General features: G+C 43.2%; 1 protein-coding gene across 1 annotated transcript; it reads right to left on the bottom strand.

Annotated features, from left to right (window-relative positions):
- Positions 1 to 424: 424 nt before the first annotated feature.
- Positions 425 to 21,863, bottom strand: wnt3 (wingless-type MMTV integration site family, member 3). The gene is made up of 4 exons (XM_031315795.2): positions 21,443 to 21,863; positions 8,179 to 8,420; positions 4,984 to 5,249; positions 425 to 2,537 (listed from the first exon to the last, which is right to left on the bottom strand). Exons 1-4 carry the CDS (start codon positions 21,520 to 21,522, stop codon positions 2,058 to 2,060), a joined length of 1,068 nt encoding a protein of 355 aa, XP_031171655.1. The 5' UTR covers positions 21,523 to 21,863; the 3' UTR covers positions 425 to 2,057.
- Between the last annotated feature and the right edge of the window lie 525 nt (positions 21,864 to 22,388).

Genomic DNA, 22,388 nt, shown 5'->3' with positions numbered 1-22,388 from the left:
AATTAATAGGAAGCAGGTGGGACTGTCAGAACATGTTGTGTGGAAACCTCTCACAGTTTGTTCCACCATTGTGTAGAGCCACCCTGCCTGCCATCCATCCATCCATCCATCCGTTTTTCCATTCACTTCTGTTTGTCACTGGCAGCTGCCATGCGCACACACACACACACACACACACACACACACACACACACATCTGCATCTTGCACACTTAAATCATCCAGTTCCTGATGAAATTCCCCAACTTTCTTCTGCTTAATGTTCTCAGAATTTACATGAAGTGGAAGTCTTTTCTGTCCACCCAAAAATCACAACAATTACCTCAATGATCGGTAAAAAATTTACCTCAATGATCGGTAAAAAATTTCCTTTTGTTAAAAAAAATTACAAATCAGCCTAGGCAGACTTCCATGCCATTTATTTTTTATAAAAGACTGTATTGTTCTACCGATATCTCCCAAACCGCGAGGCAGGAGTGTTTTTGGGGTGTACTGAAAAGAGTACAAGTTCATAAATCAGGCTTGTTAAAAACTTCAACTGTCCAACTGAAAGAAATTATGGAGAGGAGGAAGGGAGGGCGTGAAAGCCAATCAGAACCTCTGGTCTGGACATGTCTCCCTTTTTTTTTTTTCTTTTTTTTTTTTTTTTTTTTACCAGAGATAAAAGAAAGATTTGCGTCAGACAAAAAGTCTCTCAGATGGACCTGATGAATGCCTGAAGTGTTAGATAATAAGATCTCCCAATAATCACTTTGCTCATAAGACCAGAATTAATATTAAGCATGCTGAAGCTTGACTCACATTTGATGCATACATGTATAAATGAAACGGCCACAAATCATCCAAATAATGTGAACGCTGGTCCTTTTCACCGCATCACTCCTTTAGATTGAATCATGTACGACTGTGTTGCATCATGTGGAAATCATGAGCAATTTACAGGTTGATCGTGCCCGAATGCGGGAAACAAAGTCGTCATTCATAAGAACTGCTAGCTTGCATTGAAGAAGAATTTGCTCGCATAAACAATGCTCAAATCGTTACCACCTGGCGTAACTGAATAGTGCATACATGTACATGTGTAGGGTTGTTAGTTAGTGGAATGAGCATGCTTGTTCACACACATGCTGCATACCTCCAGTCCCAGCCCTATGGTAATATTTCAAAAAAAAAAATGCAGGGCTATAAAATCAGACTGTAGCATATACTGTATCTTCCAGGCTTCCCGGTTGACTGGTGCAGTAGAGTCAGTCAGCAGGGAGAGCAGCAACACTGAGGATTTCATCAGCTCAGTAGTTTACAAAAGGACAGGACTGTGGCACTTCCAACACCTGTTCAGTTCAGTAGTTACAAAGTGATGGTTTCCTGGGGCTGCCGACGTGTTCAGTGTCACTTAAGTGACGGTGTAGAGGTTGGTTTAGTTTAAAAAACAAAAAGGTAAACCAGCCAGACTGGCCGGACAAGTGAGGTGTTAGTTAGAAAGATGCTTTTTTTTTAATCCAAAAGCAAAGAGTCTGAAAGTTTTTTTTACTGCATTAATCTCACAGGTAAAAAGTGTTACTGTACATGCCATAAACATTGTGTTGGCATGGAGGGGGGAAATAAATAAAGACGAAGGGGAGGGGAGGGGGCCAAATGCTGCAGGGGAAAGTGGCACAACTGTAGCTTCTTCCCATGAGAGCGGATTAGACCTCAGAGTAGAGATCAGTCAGGTCAACAGGATGCTTTCTGGTCAGATATTACGGAAATGGGTGTAGTGGTTTGGAAGACGGATTCTAGGGCAGGGTTTTTAGTATCCATAGCTGATGTGCCATTATTACCCATTAGGGTCTAAGTGTGTGTGCTGGTGAATTTGTTTTTGTGTGGGATGCAGAGTGTCTGTGTCTGGGGGAAGCAGGGAAGTCGTGCAGGAGGTGGGGAGTTGAAGTGGTGGGTGGGCAGCACTTAGTAGTCCAGCAGCCAGAGGCCTCTCTCTCTCTCTCTCTCTCTCTCTCTCTCTCTCTCTCTCTCTCTCTCTCTCTCTCTCTCTCTCTCTCTCTCTCTCTCTCTCTCTCTCTCTCACTTGCACGTGTGGACGTCGTAGACGCGCACACACTCCTGACAGCTGACGTAGCAGCACCAGTGGAAGATGCAGTGACACTTCTCTTTGCGCTTCTCAGTCCGGGTGTTGTGGCCGCGGCCGCAGCACAGCAGGTCGCAGCCCTCGATGCCATGTGACGACACGTTGCAGGCTCGGTCGCGCGTCCCAAAGGAGCCCGTCTCCGGGTTGGGCTCGCAGAAGTTGGGCGAGCCTTCGTAGTAGACCAGGTCGCGCTCGGTGGGATGCTTGAAGAAGTTGTACTTGACTCGCAGTGTCTCCACCCAGCCGCGTGACTCGCGGTGCTTCTCCACCACCATCTCGGAGGCGCTGTCGTACTTGTCCTTCAGGTAGTCACCAAGCATGCGGAAGTCTGGCTGCGCCCACCAGCATGTCTTCACCTCACAGCTCCCTGACAGGCCGTGACATTTACAGCGCAGGTGCATGTGGTCGAGGATGGTCTGAGGAACACAGAAGACACCTTTATGTTCACTTTGTAGGAATCTTGGTTACACTTTCGTAAACATTATAAACAAGTCATAAACGTTTATGACATAACGCTTCTGTCATTAAGTGCCATTCAGTTTTTGTCATGACAAGTTAGGGTTAGGGTTCATGTGTCACGACAGTATCATGTGTTCATGACAGTGTCATGTCACTCTTATGTAGATACCTTCAAGTAAAGTGTTACTGGAATCTTTAAAGCCAATGTCGGTTCTAAACCTGACTTGCTTTAATTTGTGGTTGAAGAAAAAAAAAGCATGTACAACTTACTAAAGCTACTGTATTTTTCAACTTGCAAGCATTCAACATGTTTAAGCTTTCATAACCCATTTTTCCTGACCTCTTACAGCAATACTCCACTAAAAATATATCTGTCTGGCCCTTAGCCAGTCTAGTGCCAGGGGGTAATTTCTTCCAAAAGTGGACCTTTTTGCAGTTTTTCCCTCATTTTGTATTTAATTATGAGATTCAAATACTTCATTTTGGTGACTTTTTATGCACTTATTTGTGCCAAGATCATGTACCACCTTTTTTAGTCCAAACGCACGCACGCACACATGCATGCACACATGCACGCACGCATGTCATGACACAAAGATATAAAATAGATATTGAACCTTCTGAAACACATACAGTAGACCACTTCTCCGTAGTGGATCCATATGTTCCGTGTGCCCCAAACTATTAGACGTTTTGACATTTTGCTTGTGTCTGTCAGTTGCTACTAGAATCCAATTTAACTGCTGTGAATTCAAGGTGAAAACACCCGCCATCCTCTGGGGTTACGCAAGCTACAAACTTTTCAGAGCCTACAGGCGGTGCGAATTTGATACTCCAAAAGGTAGACTTTGGGTGGAGTATTCCTTTAAAGTGTAATTAACTTGAATGTGCTGGTCTTAATGTGATAACTGACTCAGTGCTTGTGGGGCAGTCATCATCACTGAGCAAGATCTGCTGGAATTTTATGGTCAGAAATTAACAGGAAATTCAGACTAACAAAACCACTGAAGACTCACAGAGCAGGCCAAGAAAAACAATATGCCACTGGCTGCAATTTCTTTAAGTGTCATGCAGCTGTGAAGTACAGAGGCTCTGTGCTGCTGCTAATTCTCTCTGAAGTCACTGGCTCACATCGTGAGTGTGCTGCCGCGGGGCTTATTTTACCTTTGTGTTCTGATTTTGTTGTGCTTTAACTCAACAGCTATATTTAGCTGCAGAATTCCCCCAGCTGCGGCGGAAGGCAGGTGGCTGTGGCACCTCTGGCTGAGGAAGGGGAAAGTGGGGGCAGAGGGTGGGAGGTGGACTAGTGACATCACTCTGTGAGCTTGTCATGCCAACATCAAGTCCCAGAGGCCCCCTAGGGCAAAATAATGGAGCGTGAGAGGGCCAGGTGGAGAGCAGAGGAGTCTCCTGACAGTACTGCTGTTCAGTTAGCTCCTGTGGTCGCCCCGGCTGCTCCTGTGTGCTCAGATCAAAGTGATGTCTTGTTGCCGTGTGGTCCCTCCATTTGCCCCTCAGCGAGCAGCCGGGGAGCCTATTTTTTTTCCGAAGCGGTGACAGCAGCCAGTGATGTTTTAAGTCTGAGCTGATTTCCTTCTTTTCCCCCTCAACTCACTCGGGTTATTTGACTGTCAGGGAATTTTTCATTGGGATGCAAGGCATGAAAGGCGAGGTGTGGGGGCGAGGCGGTAGAGGGGGGGCGGTGTTGCTCAGATGAGTAATTAACCAGTCATTCAAAGTCAAGTGCTCATTTGCAGGTGGAAACTCAGAAATCTGCGGACAAGTCAAAAACCAAATCCCCGCACGTCACACGAACAATTAGCAATCTCAAACAGTAATGTTTCCTGGATAAATCCACTCCTTTTGCACGAGGTCATTGTCCATTGTTTACTGCACCTCTGTCTCAGTTTCCCCCTTTTTGCTACAATTGATCGCACAATGTGTGCTAAGGTTGTGTAATGAATGTGATGTATTACAGTATTTTCATTCCACTCTACAAAATGTGCTCAACAATGGAACATTCTTTTGTCTTGCAGAGTCCGTCCTACAGATACTTTTGAACCACTGCTGTCTGATCAGTTTAGTTTTATGGTTATCAATATGTACACTGTCTGGCCAAAAGTATGTGGACTCCCCTGTCCACCTCTGTTTTTCATGGTTTGTGCTTGGCCCCTTAGTTCAAGTGAAAGCAAATCTTAATGCTGCACAAAATCTTGTGGAAAGCCTTCCCAGAAGAGTGGAGGCTGTCAGCAGAAGACAGCATGAATTTATAACAATCACATATGAGTGAAATGTTCAGATGTCTACATTCTTTTGACATGTAGTGTATATTATTATGGAATACAGAAACCTAACAAGAAATCTGAGCACATCTGTTCCTCATATGTGTGTAAATGTGTTTACCGTGCGTCCCGCCTCATTGTTGTGTCTGTTCATCGCTGAGCGAGCGTCTGGACGATTCTCTCTGGCGTCGGCGAACTCCCTGGACACCAGCACCCCAAACTCTGCGTCCTCGCTGCAGCCGCCCCACTTCCAGCCCTCGCCGGGGGGTCCCTTGTGGTGGGAATCGCAGCCGCACATGGTGGACGTGCCCTCAGCGCAGGAGCGCGTCACTGCAAACGCCACGCCTGCTGAAGCTATGGCGTGGACAAACGCTGACTCTCTGGTTGCTGAGAGAGACGGATGAAGTCGGACAGAAAGACAGAAAGAGTGAAAAAGAGAGATACAGAGAGTGTGGCAATCTTGTGTTAAAACATAGACAAGGCAATCTTTACTGCTGCCAACATCCAGACAGAAGTATTGAAAGGGAAACCTCCAGGCAATAACCTTTTAACACTAACATTTCATCTTTGAGAAGGCACATTTATGCCCAGGTGTTTGCCACTGTGACAACCGAAAAAGCCTTTCGGAAAAGAACTTAACCCTCTCTTATTTTACAATATGTAAACCTGGTTCACAGTATTGACCATATAGGATCATTGTCAGCGATGAGGAGGCACAGACTGCAGGACACATGAAGGAGCCTAATAGCAGAGTCCCTGCAGTGACATCAGCCCATTGTGGTTGTGTCAGGAAGGCCTAACGCTCAGTGGGATCTCAGTGACCTCCTGTCATCCCTGAGGTGTGCTGCTTTGCATCTGGATAGTGTTTCAGGAATGTTGTCACCCCCACCTCCTACCCGTCCCTGTTCAGAGCCCAAGGCCTTCTGGTGAAACCAAGCAGCGCGTCGGCCTGTTTCTTTTTTTCTTTTACACCGAAGGATGGAGTTATCCCTCCTTTGAAGGCAACAGCTTATTACGTAACCAGACACCATTGTTTCACAATCACAGCACACTTACCGAGGCTCACCCATTACACTCCACTAGCCGTGTAACAGACATACAAACGCACACACACACACACACACACACACACACACACACACAGGTAAGGGGATGCGTGGCTCGACTTTTCAAGAGCATTGATTGGCCTGAGTTTTTGACATTCACAGTTGCGTGATCTGAGTTTTGAAATTTGTACGAACACAACCAGAGAATTAAACCCGTATTTCGCAGACCACAGTGGCTACTAAAGCCAGAAATTCCTCAGCAATTCCACTGCCAATAAGTTTTTCAAGAACCGATCAGAATACTTTACAAGCCACAGACTAAGTTTACTGATGCATGGCTGGAGGAGTTTTCCGCAAGCAAAGTTACAAAACAAAAATACCAATTATATTAGCCTGTATGGCAAATATGATGCCACAAGGCTCAATATTTGTGATGTTTTATGAATTATTTATGATGTATCTATATTTCTGAATTTTCTGAGTGTATGAATGCTAATAATTTACAGGGTGAAAGGTCAGATGGATCATCTGATGTGGTCTTTTGTTGTGAAAATGTAATGCAGATGCTGAAATACTGTAAATCCCAACTATATTCAGTAATATTTGAAAAATAACAATACAAACTGAACCCATAAGGTCACAATATGTTATTTTAGATATATCATATTGCATCTAAACAATGAAATACTAACTAGACTTGTGTGTGTCTATGTATACTGCATGTCCACTGTTCATTCCTAGTATAAGGACACAGTTTTGGTCTAAATCCCCAGTGAGTCCTTGCATGATTGGATGACACTCAGTCCTCAGGTTGGGCATCCCCTGCTCGCCCTGGCAAGCCTAGCTGGGCCCTCCACAACAGGGGCCTGTGAGCCCTGGGCCCCTGGAGCTCTGGCTGTTAGCCATGGCTAGCGCTGCTTCTGCTACCTGCTGGGCCCATCAATCCGCCTTTGTTTCCCTTGTGTCACACTGTATTATCCACACAAAAGGCCCAGCGACTCGCGCCCCCACAGCCCCGCTCTGCCCGGAGCTGGCATTCCCTGAACTCCCTAACCCCCCACCCCCCCTCCTCTCTTTCTCTCTCTCTCTCTCTCTCTCTCTCTCTCTAGCCACCCCTCCGCCAACACCCTGGGCTGAAATCCCATACACCACCCACAGGACCTCAACCCCCCACTTCCTCCAGGCATCCACCCACAGCACCACCATGGCCAACACGCAGCTTAAGGTGGCTGAGGCTGGTGGTTGGTAGCTCTCCCTTCCCTAACTCAAAATCTTCCATTCATCACCCGCAAAGTGAGATGCTCTTCTTCCTTCCTTCCTTCCTTCCTTCCTTCCTTCCTTCCTTCGCTTCCCTATCCCAAAATGCACACCCGGGCTAGGTTGGGAGAGATTCCCTTTCAGCCTGTTTTCATGACAGAGTCAAAAGGGCGTGTGAATGGGGCGTCCGTGGGAGCTGGACTGTGTGAGGCGCGCACTGGTCTTCATGCACAGTAGGGGTTGAGCGGAGCCCCCCGGCCCTTTTCTATTGCCTGTAATCTCATTTGGCCTCCCCTCTCCCTTTTATTTGACTGAGGAGCTTGGACTGCTCACACTGCCCATTGCTGCTCAGATTCCTTCCCCTCTGACACACAGGGTAATTCATTTCCAATCAGCAGCCTCACTCACAACACACAACTCTACCTTTATAATTAGGGACTGCAATGCCTTAAGCGGGACACCTGTGCCTATTGTCCCTCACTGTCAGGTTTAGTGGGATTGTGTAAAGGGCACAGTTAGCGATATCTTACAATTAGTATTCTGCGTGTGAAGCGCCTGATGGATGCCTCCAGTATATCAGCTGTACTTGTCAGGTTGTGTTGATAGATTTACCGCGCTGACCCCCTTTTATGTATGAGAGTGTAAACACGGTTGGGAAAACCGAAAGAGAAGTCATTGAGTCTGAAGACAAATGCGGTACTGAGGGTAAAGATGGATGGAAGTTGAATAATGTGTCAGTGCTTGTACCTGCGCTCATTTCTCACTGCAGCCAGGAAAGGTGTATATTATTGTAATTGCCCTAGTTAGGCGTTTGTCAGCAAAAGCCCAGAGAACAGGCAGTGCTAAGCCTTTAGGGTGTACATTTCATAACAGCTTGCAATAGCCTCAGCCATAGTTTTTAGAGTAGCGAGTTGTTTAGCACAGATCATTTAGATTCTAACTTCTTTTATACCGTAAGCCTCGGATACATATGTACACCGTTACAAAATACAGAAATAGAGATTTTTATTTACCTTTATCTAGCACAGGGCCGAAGATGGCCAGGTTGTCCTTAATGGTGGTGCAGTTCCATCGCCGGCCCCTAAACTGGTGCTGGCACTCCTGGATCCCCAGCTTGACTCCTTCTGCGACGCTGGGCATGATCTCTATGTAGTTGCGACAGAAACGCAGCTGCTTGGGCACGAGGCCGGGGATAGAGCCACACAGGATGGGTTGGGAGCCCAGTGACGAGTACTGCTGCCCAAGGGCCAGGGACCTGTGACACACACAGACAGAGAGAGAGCATCATTAGGTGAGATCTACTGGACATAAACACATCTCTGCATCTGTATAATATATAAACATAACTGCAACATGATCAAAAGAGGTTTATCACAGCAACCAAAAACCTAAGAGCCCATCGCTGCAAATACAAAATAGGCTCAATTTAACTCAATTTAGTTAAATAGAACATCATTTTTGAAATAACATTTCATTTTCTTTGCTTTTTAGGGTTTATATTGAATTGTTTAGTACCGGCTAAAAGTATTTGTAGCACAAAAAAGTATTGAAAGCTGACATTGGAATGTCTGGTCAGATTAGTAATAATCTTGTAAGCTAAAATAAGATAAACTTTATTTATCCAGAGGGATGTACATTCTTTGGCCAGACAGTTCCTGATTAATATCAAGATTTTGCCCATTTTTGCCAACTTTATTTAGTCATTATTGTATATAATAGTAAGTCATGTACTGCTGCTTTCGTTTAGACAACATTTAACAAAAAGGTTTTGTCGTAGAATACGTAGCTCTTAAAGTAAGGCATTTAAAAAGTATTGCACACTGGTATCAGCAAATGATCCTGAGCCCCAGTGCTTTTACAATTACATAGGATGTGGGAAGTGAGACTGTTTGCCTCACAGTGCAAGTCTGTGCCCTCCATGAACTCTACCCCACAATAGAAATGATGACCTGCCAGGGAAACCTCTGTGAAAGGCAACTTGCTGTTCCAGAGGAGACCACTTCTGTATTCATTAATCTCAGGTTTAACTGTAAGCGTAGCTATGTGACGGTGCAGTGATTCATACTGGAGTGTTTATTGACATCAGTTTAATATAGTTTATACTAAGAGCTCCTGTTTATTTTGTTTCTTTTTTTTTCTACCAGGAGAGGGGGGGGGGGGCTAATAGGCCCACTTCAGGGCAGGGATACAAGCTATTAGTACTGACTTTTCAAAGTGTTCCCACTTAGCATACACAGATCTGCTGATCTAACAGATAACACACAATAACCTGTCTGTTTAGGTTGGGAAAAGCCCCCTCATACAATTTCAAATATATGAAAGCACCTGCCTCTGCAGTTCCATCATCAATTGTGGTTTTCCTCTGTAGCTGATTTGATAAGAATGACAGCGTATACAGCTGAGCTTGCTGGTGATGGACGAAAACAGAATATCTGAAGATGTGTGCCGCACCAGAAGGCTCGCGCAGATGTGCCTAAGCAGGGATTTATCACCACAAAAAGACAGCCGAGATCAGCTTGTGATGCCAGAAACCATTATGGTTTCATTCAGGTAATTAATTTTAATTGCTTTCTATTTCTCTTGAAATAAGAGAGAGAGAGAGAGAGAGAGAGAGAGAGAGAGAGAGAGAGAAGCATGTTTGCCATGTTTTAACATGCTTTTTGTGATGACAAGCTCAAACAAAACTGTGCGGCTTTTTCCAGAAGGTCATCACTGTAGGATGTCAGACTCAAATTACCTGTTTATTTATTTCTGGGCATACAGTGTAGCATCTAAAGAAACATGCATGTTTATGTACAGGTCTGCGTTCTTAAGAGATGAATGCTTTACAATAGATGTGTGTGATTTGGGTGTTTACAGGGTTAGCGATGTGAAGATGTGCTGCCAACAGCTCTAAGAGAAGAGCTTTACCAGTGTCGAGCAGACTCTCCAGCACTTGGCTGAGTCTGGGCGGACAGCGTGGCGCTGGAGGCCATGAGAGGATCATGGGGAACAATTGACGCTGATCAGATCAGAGCGCCACTCAGGATGACCTCAGGACCCCCGCAGGGCGCAACCCAATCATAGTAGCCACTGACTCTGACAGATGAGTGCAGTGTAGTGCCCCACCCCAACACAAAAGTCAAGCCATTGAAGTCACAGGGGGAAAAAAATAGGTTCACAGCTCATGTGCGCTTTTGCTTTCTACATATGGCTACCAACAAAGCCCTGCCCCCACGCCCCAACACCCTCCACCCCTCCCAAACACACAAACTTTTTGATCTCATGCGAGCATTGTTACAGCAGCCTCCCAGGTATCAATGTTTGCCAGTGCAGCTTACACACTGAGAAATGAGGCTGAGTTGTTTTGCTTTTACAGCTGCTGGTGTAATGGAATATACTGTATGATGATCACATAATCATCTATAAACCACTTGTGTTGTTGGCATGAGCTTCCTGACTGACACTGATACACAACAAACAGTTTCAGTATGAAATCCTGTCAAATCACAGTTCCTCAAGGATAGCACAGTTACATAAACTATTCAAAACTCTCAAACACCGCTATGCACGAGAAATAATACGTCTCTTCTCTTTCATATCCAACTTAATAATTCAAACTTAAAATGCTGTTTTGCCCAATTTGATGTTCCCATGCAGTAATTTGATAGTGCTCATCAATCTCATTCATGTTCTTGTCTTAAGTTTACTGAAGCGAAGGCAGCCACATTACGTCATCTGCCAGTCCCAATCCCACCAACATCATTGAGTTCAAGTGTTGCTGACTTCACTCCGTCTGGTGACTGAGTGACTAAAGGCCTTAATTACACTGTCTGCTAGCTTGGTTACTGCCCATTAATCTCTCAGTCATGGGATGGACCAGAGTGGGTGATGCCCTGCACAGAGCTTGAATTTGAACCTTGGTGTCACATGCTCCCCAACAACATCAGTCAGTTAACTCAAGGGAAAATCTCTGCCCAAGTGAGATATCTCTGTATTTAGACTGCTGTGCCAACCTCCGCTACATTTCAGGTTCTATTAAGGACAGCTAAACTGCTTGCCCACGACTCTGACATGCAGGCTTAGCCAGTGAAGTTGGGATTTCTGATGGAATCAATTAGCTTACCGCGTGGGTCTTTGTGGTGGACATAGCATGTTTAGACTACAGGCTGTGGATCTGCCAGCCTATTTGTCTTTGTTTGCAAAGGATGTGCCTCACTTGATTCGTGTGGACAGATGAGTTGAAAGGGATATCTTTTTGGCTAGGTGCTAATGAGAGTCTTAACCCCAAGGGGTTATGAGGCGTATCGTGCAAACAGATACACACAGATGCATGCATGCAGACCACATGAGAGCCATGCTGATCCTGCCTGCTTTGCCTCACTTCTCGGAAGCCGCGAGCAACGTGTCTCAACCGAGTGAGGGAGCAGGAGATTCAGAGACCTCCACAGAGGCAGAATGCCGGGGGAATCTGCTGCAGGGGATGAGACAAGCAGCAGAGCAGCAGTGAACAGCAGGGCTTGGCAGGTGCATGCCCAGGCAGGTCCGTATGGGGCCTCTACTGGCCTGGGGTGTTTACGGCTTGGTTGGGGGGTTTTCTCAGTATCTAAACTGGGCTGATGTGAAAGTATGACGGGCCGCTGGAAACTACAGAAATGAAGCAGAGGAAACAAAGGGATTCCACCACACACCTCGCTGAAGAGTGGAAATTCACGCAATCAAGACTATAACACTGTCAACAAAAACTTGAGACTCAACCACTCCCAATGCAATAAAATCACAACTACAATCTCTGCTGCCAGGTTAGAGAAGTGAAGTGGCATCTCTCTGTTTTTATTTTGTGTCTGAGCAAGGACTGTCAGAAATATGTTGCAGCTGCTATTGTGGGAGGTCTGCATTACAGGGGTCAGTGTTTAGCACACGTCTGTGCACAGATGAGCTTTCTTTGTGTGACAGCCTCCTATGTCCAGAGGCACAAAAAGCACCAGGTGACCCTCTGAACCTGTTGAGCAGAACATGACATCTGACCTCACTGCCTTTAGCCTGATGGCCTACAAAAACAGTTTGAAGTTCATGACCAGGGCCCGTATACAACTATCTAAGAACAGGGGTGCTGATCTCCGGCTTGTTTGCCTCATTAATCAAAGTCATTATGATCAGGTGCCTGCTCTTACTCAGATTCTACGGTCATGTGTATTTGTGATCAAATATGACTTCAATATATCTTGTCGGAGTTGCTGCTCATCTTTAAGTGAGGAAAGTAAAATAAGTGAATGTATTCTGGGCAAACCCGATGTAGGCCCTTTAGGCTACACTGTTTGGGTCTTGGCCCTAACCTTGGCAAAGGCTTGAGACCTCCACACATGAGCACACACAAATACAGATGGTCCTGCAACCAACCTCTACGTAGCGTTGTACCTGTAATGGTCACAAAAGCTTTAATATATTACTTTAGGGAATAATTGTATTTTATTTTCATAACTGTAACAGTTTAGATGTAGTTTGCGCCTCATATTGTTTTTACTTATCGTTTATTTGACACTTGTATTGATGATTGCACTGCTAAGCATTTACAGTACTCTCATCTTTATTGATGTTATTTACAACGATTGTATGTTTTCATATAAAATACGTGTTCAAATGTGACTTCCGGCAGCCATCTTTGGTCGGAATGTGGAAGGTTTGCTTTATCATTTTCCTGCAGCTCAGAGTTTTTTTGTTTTAATTGGATAACGTTTGAAGAATGTTTGAGGAATCTGGAAATATTTAAAACAGTGGTAAGCGTCGACGACCTGCTGAAATATTTGAATCAACATTTGACTTGAACGTTAACGTTAGCCTTCAGGGAAACACAAACAGGACGCTAGCTGTGCTTTCAATGTAGCTAGCTAGCTAGCTAACGTTTAACGTTAACGTCAGTGAGCCAACGTTAAGGGACCTCTCAAATGTAAAAGATGGTTTATGCTACATGACAGCTGGGTAAATAATCTCTACTATAGCCTACCTTTACTCATTCCACTTTTCTTATGTAGTTAAGTTCCTTTAAAGCACATAGAATTGTGTGTTTCATGCGCTTCATTTAATTTCTATGGTTGTATCATACAATACTAATACAGTCCTAACGTTACTCCTCAATGCGCTTGCTCTTCCAGTAAACAGTAAACATAGCTAAATTAAGGTAAATTACGCTAAATACTTCCGCTCCTTTACAAACTAACATTAATAGCAATACCATAAAGTAGAAACATTCCATTACAAGTCCTGCATTTAAGATTGTATTGAAGAAAAAGTACCTTTTAGCAAAATATACATTACTTATTGTACTTCACTAGTATAAGTAGGCCTAGCTACTCATAGAGGCAGAATGACCCGTCTTTGCTGTGTTATGTTATACTATGGGTGATGGTTATGATATGTATGCAGCCTTTTTAATGTTGCAGCTGATTGAGGTGGAGCTAATTATAAAGCAACATACTGTGGAGTAGTTTATTTGATTAAAATTCATATTATATAAGCTTATGACATGCTTTGTGTGTAAAATATGAAGTAGCTGTTAAATAGTGGAGTAAGAAGTACAATATTTCCTTCTAAAATGTAATGGAGTCTAAAGTAACATACATTTTGAAATATTCAAGTAAAATATAAAAAAAAATATCTCAAAACTGGATTTAAGTACAGTGCACTTTGTTTGTTTTCACTAACGTTACTGGTTTCAGCTGACATTATGAACCTTGATCATGAGCACTGGTCAGAAAGGCACAAATTAAAATAGGTTTGATGTTCAGATTATTGACTGAAGTTTTTAGGTGGCTTGTAGTTCAGAACAACTTGGAGTGTTAAAGTGGCATCCAAAGTATGAGGGTGAAGCAGAGAGGAAAAGCGAGGGATTAGAGAGCCTGTCACAATCCATCCCTCCATGCATTATTCCTTAGGCACTGTTTAAAGACTCATGGAAACATGCATGCATGTATGAAGGCAAAGTGAAATACATGGTTGTGTTGCTACTTGTAAGTTCCTACTTCCAACAAGGTTATCACTAAGATTATGGGAGGTGGGATGCTTTATTCGCATTGCTCATTCTGGGCAAACATTGTAAAAGTGTTAATTGTGTACCGGGCTTGCATCCTTGTTGCAGGACATGCTGAATGCTGCTGACACAAGATGATATAATTTGTCATTCAGTTTCATCACAAGCTGGGACATTCTCTGGGCTTTTGCTTTCAGGTCAAGAGGAGACTTAGAGCTGATAATGTATTCAACTGCACCTTTATAGTCCCGTACCCCGGCTTCAGACACTATCTACCTCCAGCTACCCCCCCCCCCCCGCACTCTCATATATGGATTTTCTCTTTTGCGTACAACCTATGTCACTTTGCGCACCCCTGCTTTTTAATGAATCTCTTATTAAATCTTTTATCTCCTTTTTTTTAATTTTATGAACACAGAGCGCATACAAAACGTTTAGTTCTTAGATACTATAATGACTTTATAATACTTTCTGTTACTTGTAAAGTTTAAACCTACAGCTAAATAGAGGCAATAAGTAATTTGACAAGATTCAGCCTTCACACACAGATTTGATTCTGGCTTTATATTTGATTTAATGCTATTGCATTCCAATGTATTTGCCATCGTTGATTAATGTTAGCTTATGCTGGGTTTGTGCCTGAAGCGCTGAGTCGAAAGTGTGTCCTGTCACATCCTCTGTGAGAGCCAGGCTCCTGAAAAGGCCTCTGCAGTAACGGAATATTGTTTGCATTAAACTCTAATCTACCTCTAATTTACCTCCTATATGTTGACGCTGCAGCTCAACTTGTCAGATTTGCCTGGAGGACATCATGTTGCTAAATGAGGCCCTGGCAGAGCAGTCAGCGACGTGCATTGAAAACATTGCCATCAGAATTTAATTTATAAATCCCAAAACAGAGTCCGTAGAGAGATAAAGACACTCGAAAGAGAGTAAGTGGGCCAAGGAAAAGTTGCCGGCTTTGCCTGAGGATGGGACTTTTCCTGGTGGAGGCTGGAATGCAAAGCTCCTGTCTGTGTTTTGTTGTCTTCTCTTTTTCTTTGGCACACTTTTGATTTGTAGTCCAACAGCTCCTGGCTGATCAGATAAAAAATGACAGGACCCCTGAAAAATGTTCCAACCTGTTCGTTGATTCTACCTCCTTTGCCTCCCCTCCTTTTTCCTCTCTGCAGACTGTTGCAGAGAGTGCGGAGTTGGGACAAGGAGCCCCTGCAGTCACAAGTATGGAGACGTGAAGAGGGAAACTGAACAGGGTGTAAACTTGTGAACCTGCCAGTCAGAAAGTGAATGAGAGCAGAAGTTGCTCTGCACACAAGTGCACTGGAGAGTATACACTGACAAATGCACGTCAGACTGGAAGCTTGGTGTCCTGGTCTGTCTGGAGGTGGACACAACAGAGGCTGATCTGTTGTCTTGAAAGGACAGAGCTTGTTTGAACGCGAGTCTTGAGGGACTGTGTGAATGAACCACAACTCAAACAGTGCATTGTTCACTGCCACTGCTCATTAGGGGCAGCTTGTTGGCACTGCTGCTTGAATTGTCAGCAGTAATGCATCCTATGCAAATCATAACTCGTAGGGGATTGTCTGGAATCTTCCATTGTATGCCTGGAATTTCTTTGTGGCAATTTCAAACACCGCATGATTGTGTGTTTAAAAGTAGTTAAAAACCTAATTGCTGTTCACCCTCGCATGCTTAGGTAATTTGGAAAAAGCTCTGTAAAAGCTGTGGTGTAATGCTACATTGTTGGGGTTGAACCCGGTTAACAGAGCTTCCCAGTCTGCAGATATTTCACTCACAGACAGTATGTCGGATCCAACTGTCATACATGTTTTTGCTTCTCTCTCTTACCTTTGTATCCCTCAATAGGGCTGGGTGTCGTACATCAATACATTTTTGGAGCAGGCTAAAATGTACCGAACTTTATTCAAAAGCTGGCATTGAGCATCTGGGCAGATTGGCAATATTGTTCACATATTTTAGATTTTTGATCATTTTTTTCAATTTTAGACCATTTTCTTTAAGGAATGTTCTTGTAAAGGCTGCTTTTGTTTAGACAATACTGAACCTTTTAAGACTCAGGTTTCTTTTTTTGAACGAACAAAAGGGTTTTGTTGAAACAGTTATATTTCTGAATTTAAAGTATCGGAAAAAGGAATCACTATGGTATCAGTCCTGAAACTCAGCAATCATATCGCCACTAGTAATGAAAAAAACATACCCAGCCCTACCCTGATGAGGGTAAATGTGTGCAAATTATTTCACCATATATCATTATTATTCATGTTTGTGATTGCAAAGACATGACATGTTATTGTAAATTATTAATAGCATTTGTTTGACAACATGTAGGGCTGGATATTGTTAAAAAATGTAAAGTACAGATACCGTGAATTCAATACCGGTTCCGGAAATATACGTTTTTTATATATATATCTATCTATCTATCTATCTATCTATCTATCTATCTATCTATCTATCTATCTATCTATCTATCTATCTATATATCTATATATATATATATATATATATATATATATATATATATATATCTATCTATCTCTCTCCATTTAAACAAAAAGAAATTACAACATTACGGTACGTTTTTTTTTTTTTCAGCTCCTTTACACCTACGTGTCGCACACTCTAGTCAAGGCTGCATGCTTATTGGCTCACTGACGCTGATGAGATTTAGTCCTTAAGTATTGAAATTTCGTGTTGAATGACAAGACATTTTTCGATACTTGATGCTATGGAGGCAATTCGATCGGTGCCTTAAAAGTATCGAAGATCGGTACCCAGCCCTAACGATACGTAAACTGAATTCTTTGTCATTTAGTGACATTGAATGATAGTCCTCTCCTCCTTTCCACACTGCCTCCACCAGTTGTTTGGTTGACCTGGTCAGTAACCTGAGGGCTTTGACTGAATATACAGGTGTGAGCAACACGTCTCTGTCGCTGACCCTGTGTGTCAGAGAAATTGCTTTTTGCTAATAATTAACCTTCTGTAACAAGCCATACAGGTGGGATCAGCCAGGTAATGAAGACTTTAAATATTGTGTGTGTGCGTGTGCTTCCACACGTGTCCCCTAATGATCTCTTTGCCTCTGGCTGTTGCTGTTTTTTCCTTTGAGGAACTGGCCTGGCCTGTGTTTTAGTGCAGCTAATAGCTGTGCACTGGGGGGGACTTTGTCATTTCCTACAAGAGCACATTGCATGTCCTTTGATTGTGTAGGAAGATTAGAACTCCCCTTCACTGCTTTGAAATACCACTCTCCTTTGAACCTCTCGCCTACCTTGAGTCTGACTGTATAATGTCATCCCACATGCTTGTTCAGTGACGACTGCCTTGTGAGTTTGTTTTGTGAAGTATTGTGTTGGTTCAGCACGTTAAGGTAACTCTCCCTGACACTACAAGTACAGTTAAAGACTGGTGCATTCTTGGTCATTGTGATAGGCAACATTATTTAAGATATTAAAAAAAAAAAAAAAAAAAGCATTAAAATGAACCATGAGTCACAAGACGTCTAATCAAATTCAAAAAGTGTTTTGCAGTGGCAATACACCTGCTTAGGGCTATAGTAATTTTAGAACGTATTACATAGTCATACATGTTTTTGTAGGAATTTACTCCTTCCATATTCCCTGTATCCTGTGGATGTCACTTTCTGTGGAGACATTTCTCTTTGGCTTTATCCCAAAATTGCCTTTGACCCTGGCACTATGGTGGCCATCAGCCATTCATAATGGAACCCTAAAGTTTCTTATGAATGACATTCTTCTGGACTTCCCTGCTCTTTTCTCTACTTGCCACCGCACTACTGAGAATAATACCCGAACATCCTTGATCTTTTCACACAAGACGGCAGACGGAGGATTTTCCCGCAGTAAGAATCATTTAAGTGATCCCTTTGCCAGTGGTAGGGGTTTTTGGGGTTTGAAGATTGGATTGAAGATTGGAGGTGGGGGGTGTCGCAGTCAGATAATGACATTCCTGAGACCCAGCGATGGACTCTAGAGCCCCATTTAAGCCGCTCAGGTTGAACTGGAAAGGTCTGTGTATAGACTGGGCAGTGTGGTAGACAGCTTTGTGTGAGATCTTTCGAGAGGTATGCCACTGACATTATTGAGGCCTCAGTGGTCCCCAAAACTTCCACAAGTAGTCCTTCAAACAGCAAACACAATTTTAGACAGGAAGCCGTATTTAGGCTTATACATGCTCCAAATTTTAATTAAAGGATGTTAAAATTGAATCACTGAAAGCCTTAAAAATGCCCAATTACAGAATAGTGTTTATGGATAATGCCTTTTTAAATTGTTGTTCTGCACTGTTACCAAATGGTATTTCTTGTTTTTTTTTTTGTTCTGATCATAAAAAGTTACTTATAACCTATTTCTGCATTTGTAGCAGCGGCTGAATATTAGGCAGTTATGACTGCTTATAATTGCTTATGTTTTCCCGTCAGATTGCCAGACTGCCAATAATGTTTCACCTGTGAGTGGAAGTTCTACGAAGCCCTGTCAGGTGCACTGATTCAAAGAAAGATTGGTCGATCAGGACTGCATTGATTGCTCATTAAAGCTGATGATGATTTTAGCACCGGCAAAGTTTATGCTGACCATTATCAAAAAATCATTTGCCATGTAAATTAAGGAGTATTAAGCAATGAAATTTGAGGGGAAACATGAAATGGCCGTACTTGAAATTGCCAAAAAAAGAAATGTACATCAAGTGTACAATATCTTTGCTTTCTCTTGCATATTAAAACGGCTGTGATGATAACAGTGGATTAGGAGAATAACAGTTATTGGTTTAAAACATCTCGTGGCTGTGCGGTGGGATATGACAGAGATAAACCGATAATCACTGTTAATGCTCGATGGCTGGTAAATTCAGCTGAGGTAATTCCTTGCTGAAAGTGACTGTCATCATTCACTTACAACCGCCGCTGTTTATGCAAGGAACAAAAACACACAGTGGCTTAAGCTGTTCTAGAGATAGTTGATGAGTCGAGCCACACAGGCTTAATACAATACCAGCTGTGACTCTTATTAACAACCTTGGCATTTGATCAGAACAGAATATTAGTCATAGTCCTCGGCTTCAATATCTTAGATATTGATATTCTCAAAGGTTAAAAGGTGAAACCAAAACACAGCAATAAGTCTGAGAACAGATATTCTTTTCATTTTTAAACCACAGAAAGGCTGGCGTTGTCAGATAATTGGACAGAGACACTGCTGGACCTGTGGATTATGTTTGATTGCGCTCATGTTGTACAACACTGCTGTTTCCCCAACATTCTTGCATTTCAAAAAGGCAATTTACTGCTCCGTCTCGCCTTTTCCAAACCCACCTCATTAGTTTGCTATGTCTTTCTACTACACCTCATCTTCGCTCATGCATATGTGCATATCACTAGAGTTATTTATGCTCTGTTTGGTTTTCAACACCCCATCTTGTAAAAGCAAGGCTGCCAGGCATAAAGCAGTCAAAAACTGCTCTTCCCTCCAATCCGTCCCACTTTGGCTGGAGAATTTATGGCCAAGTCATCGCCCCAGAGACAGAAGCTGAGAGGAGCCTGCATGGGCCCTTGCTGAAACTCGGCACCCTCTTGTTTGACACACCACCTCATTTTGTCTCCTTTCGGACATGTCCGACACCGCGGGGAGGGGGGGTGATGCCACTGACAGCGCTGTGTGACCCCCATTCCTCAGCACCTGCCCAGTCACCTGGAGCTACGGCTTTGCTTTTCATCTTTCCACCCACCCGGTAACTCCTTCCACAGCGTACACTTCAAAATTTGTATACCCAAATCAAAGGTGGTGCGCTTTGTTGAGCTTCGAACATTATACCAGTGTCATGTAAGCTCCTTGAACAGAACAGCTGCAGGTATTTCGCAGAGAGATAATCCCAGGCTCTTTGTCACTGTTGTCTGATGGTTCTTGCTGAAGCCAGGAGTGGGTGTAAAGTCCTCTTTGCCATTAACACTTCAGCCCTGTGGCCTGTGTGCTTGGCAGCTGCCTGCTCTGTAAATGAAACCAGAAGATGCTCGCGGTTTGGACGCACTATGGTGGGACCACATGCTAGTTGGGCTACTAAAAGTGCAGTAGCTCTGACAAGTATTGTGCTGTGAGCCAAAAGAGCTTTGTCATACGCCTACGCAAATATCTCCAAAATAGAAGCTTTATGTTACAAAAGAAGAGCAGGAGCTATGAGGTCAGCTGCATGTAGCTGAATTTGTAACGAGATAAACCTCTAAATTTCAGTTACTGGTGCCAAAGGCGATCTGGGATAATTTAACAAAGAATAAAGCCCTGCGGCACCTAAACATATTGTCTCTTGACAAATCCGTAGTGGAGGCGGTGAATTGCGGTACAATTGAAAAGCAAAATGATATGCTTTACTGTTTTTAAAAAAAAAAAAAAAAAAAAAAAAAAAGGATTAATTTAATTACAGCTGATACCGCATGGCAGACAGCACATTTGTAATATTTTTAGAAATTGTGTACAAGTTTGTCAGTCATGTCATGCATCTACCGAGGAAAAAAAAATAAAAAAAGACCAAAAACAATTTAGATTCAATTCACGCCATATATGGCGGCCGGCGGCCTGAATGTAGAACAGTGACGCACAATAGCAAACAAAACAAAATGACACTGATTGTATAAGTCGTGATTGTTGAACTCCCTGAGGCACTCCTGAAATTACATGGCTGTATTTCACGAAAGAAATTGATCATGGTTTAGAAACAGGAGCCTTTTTTTAAGGCTTTGTTGAGTTTTCACGACCACCATCAGTGTTGTCATCGACCTTAAGCGATATCCACAATTTATGTAATAATGAATGATCTTACTGACGTACACTGTTGTGTGGAAATGCCTCCTAAGTCCTTGCAGTGCTGTTGACAATTAATATCAACAAGGCAACCTCTCGCTCATGTGTTTTTTTCCTTTTTTAAATTAAAAAAAGAAGTCTACATTTTTAGTCATTCAGTGGTTCCCAAACGAAAAATGCATCCTCTTTGCATCACAACATACTCCAATATGATAAATGGACCTGAGTGTAGAGGGGAAAAGAACGGCGAGCCTTTTCCGTTACACTAGTATTTGAGGTTAAGATTCTTTGGACTGGGCCGGAGAACATTTTTCCACGCAGTCAACTGAAAGTGCACATTCTGCCCTCTCAGAAATGATCATTTGACCAAAAAGACTCTCTCTCTTTATGCAGCTATAGGGTCTGATGCTGAAACTGTGGATTTGTACTCACCACCAGATGGGATAGCCTCCAAGCACCCGTGAGCTGGACAACCACACACACATCAAATATCCAATCAGATACAAATCCATGAGGTAAGCCTTGTAGTGTGTGAGAGGGTAAATGGATCAATACATAGAACTTCCAGCAGGCAGTGAAGAAGAGTTTCCAGGAGGAGAAGCTTTAGGGCAGCTTGATTGTTGAATGATGGGAAGATTAAAATGATATTGAAAAAAAAAAAAAAAAAAAAAATCTTCCTCCTGTTTTCCCCCTTCTTTGAGTCGGGCCAGGAAAGTGTGTCTGTCTCCTAGTAGTTAAGAGAATAAGTGTCTCTTACACACATGCACACACGCTCCTACCCGTCCTCTCCTTCCCTCCCTCTCTCTGAGGTTCTTCCCTAAGGTAGATATCTTTTTCTCTCTCTACTTTTTTCTCCCTCAGGATACCTCATCCACAGGCCCAATATTAAAGGGGGGGGGGGGGTAAGAGGCGGGGGGAAAGAGGTTTGGAGATGTCAGCTGGCAAGCCAATCACAGAAGATGGCCTTAGGTTACGAAAAAAAAATTATGATTCGTTCCCATCTGTCAATCACACGCCACCCCCTGGTAATGTGGAAAAGAAAGGAAAGAGTGAAAAGAGGGAGGGAGGGAAATGAGAGAGGGAGCTATGGGGAGGGACACATGAAAAAAGGTAGAGTAGAGTTGTTACTCAACTTGTTTCATATGTGATCATTGGAAAAAAAAAAATTTCCCAAAGTGGTTGGAGGTAGGTGAAGGGATATAGGCCGGCTTATCTGCAGAAGACTCTGCAACACAGGGTTTACACCAGCTGACGTACATGTTGACACATTGATTTTTAGGGGTTGTGCCCTGACTAATTGATCCGGATATATACTGTGTGCACACACACACACACACACACACACAAACGGACACACACACAAACGGACACACGCGTC

Source organism: Sander lucioperca, chromosome 22, assembly GCF_008315115.2.
Source record: "Sander lucioperca isolate FBNREF2018 chromosome 22, SLUC_FBN_1.2, whole genome shotgun sequence".
NCBI lineage: Eukaryota > Metazoa > Chordata > Actinopteri > Perciformes > Percidae > Sander > Sander lucioperca.
Note: the sequence above shows the minus strand (reverse complement) of the source record. Positions and strands in the feature narration are given on the sequence as shown.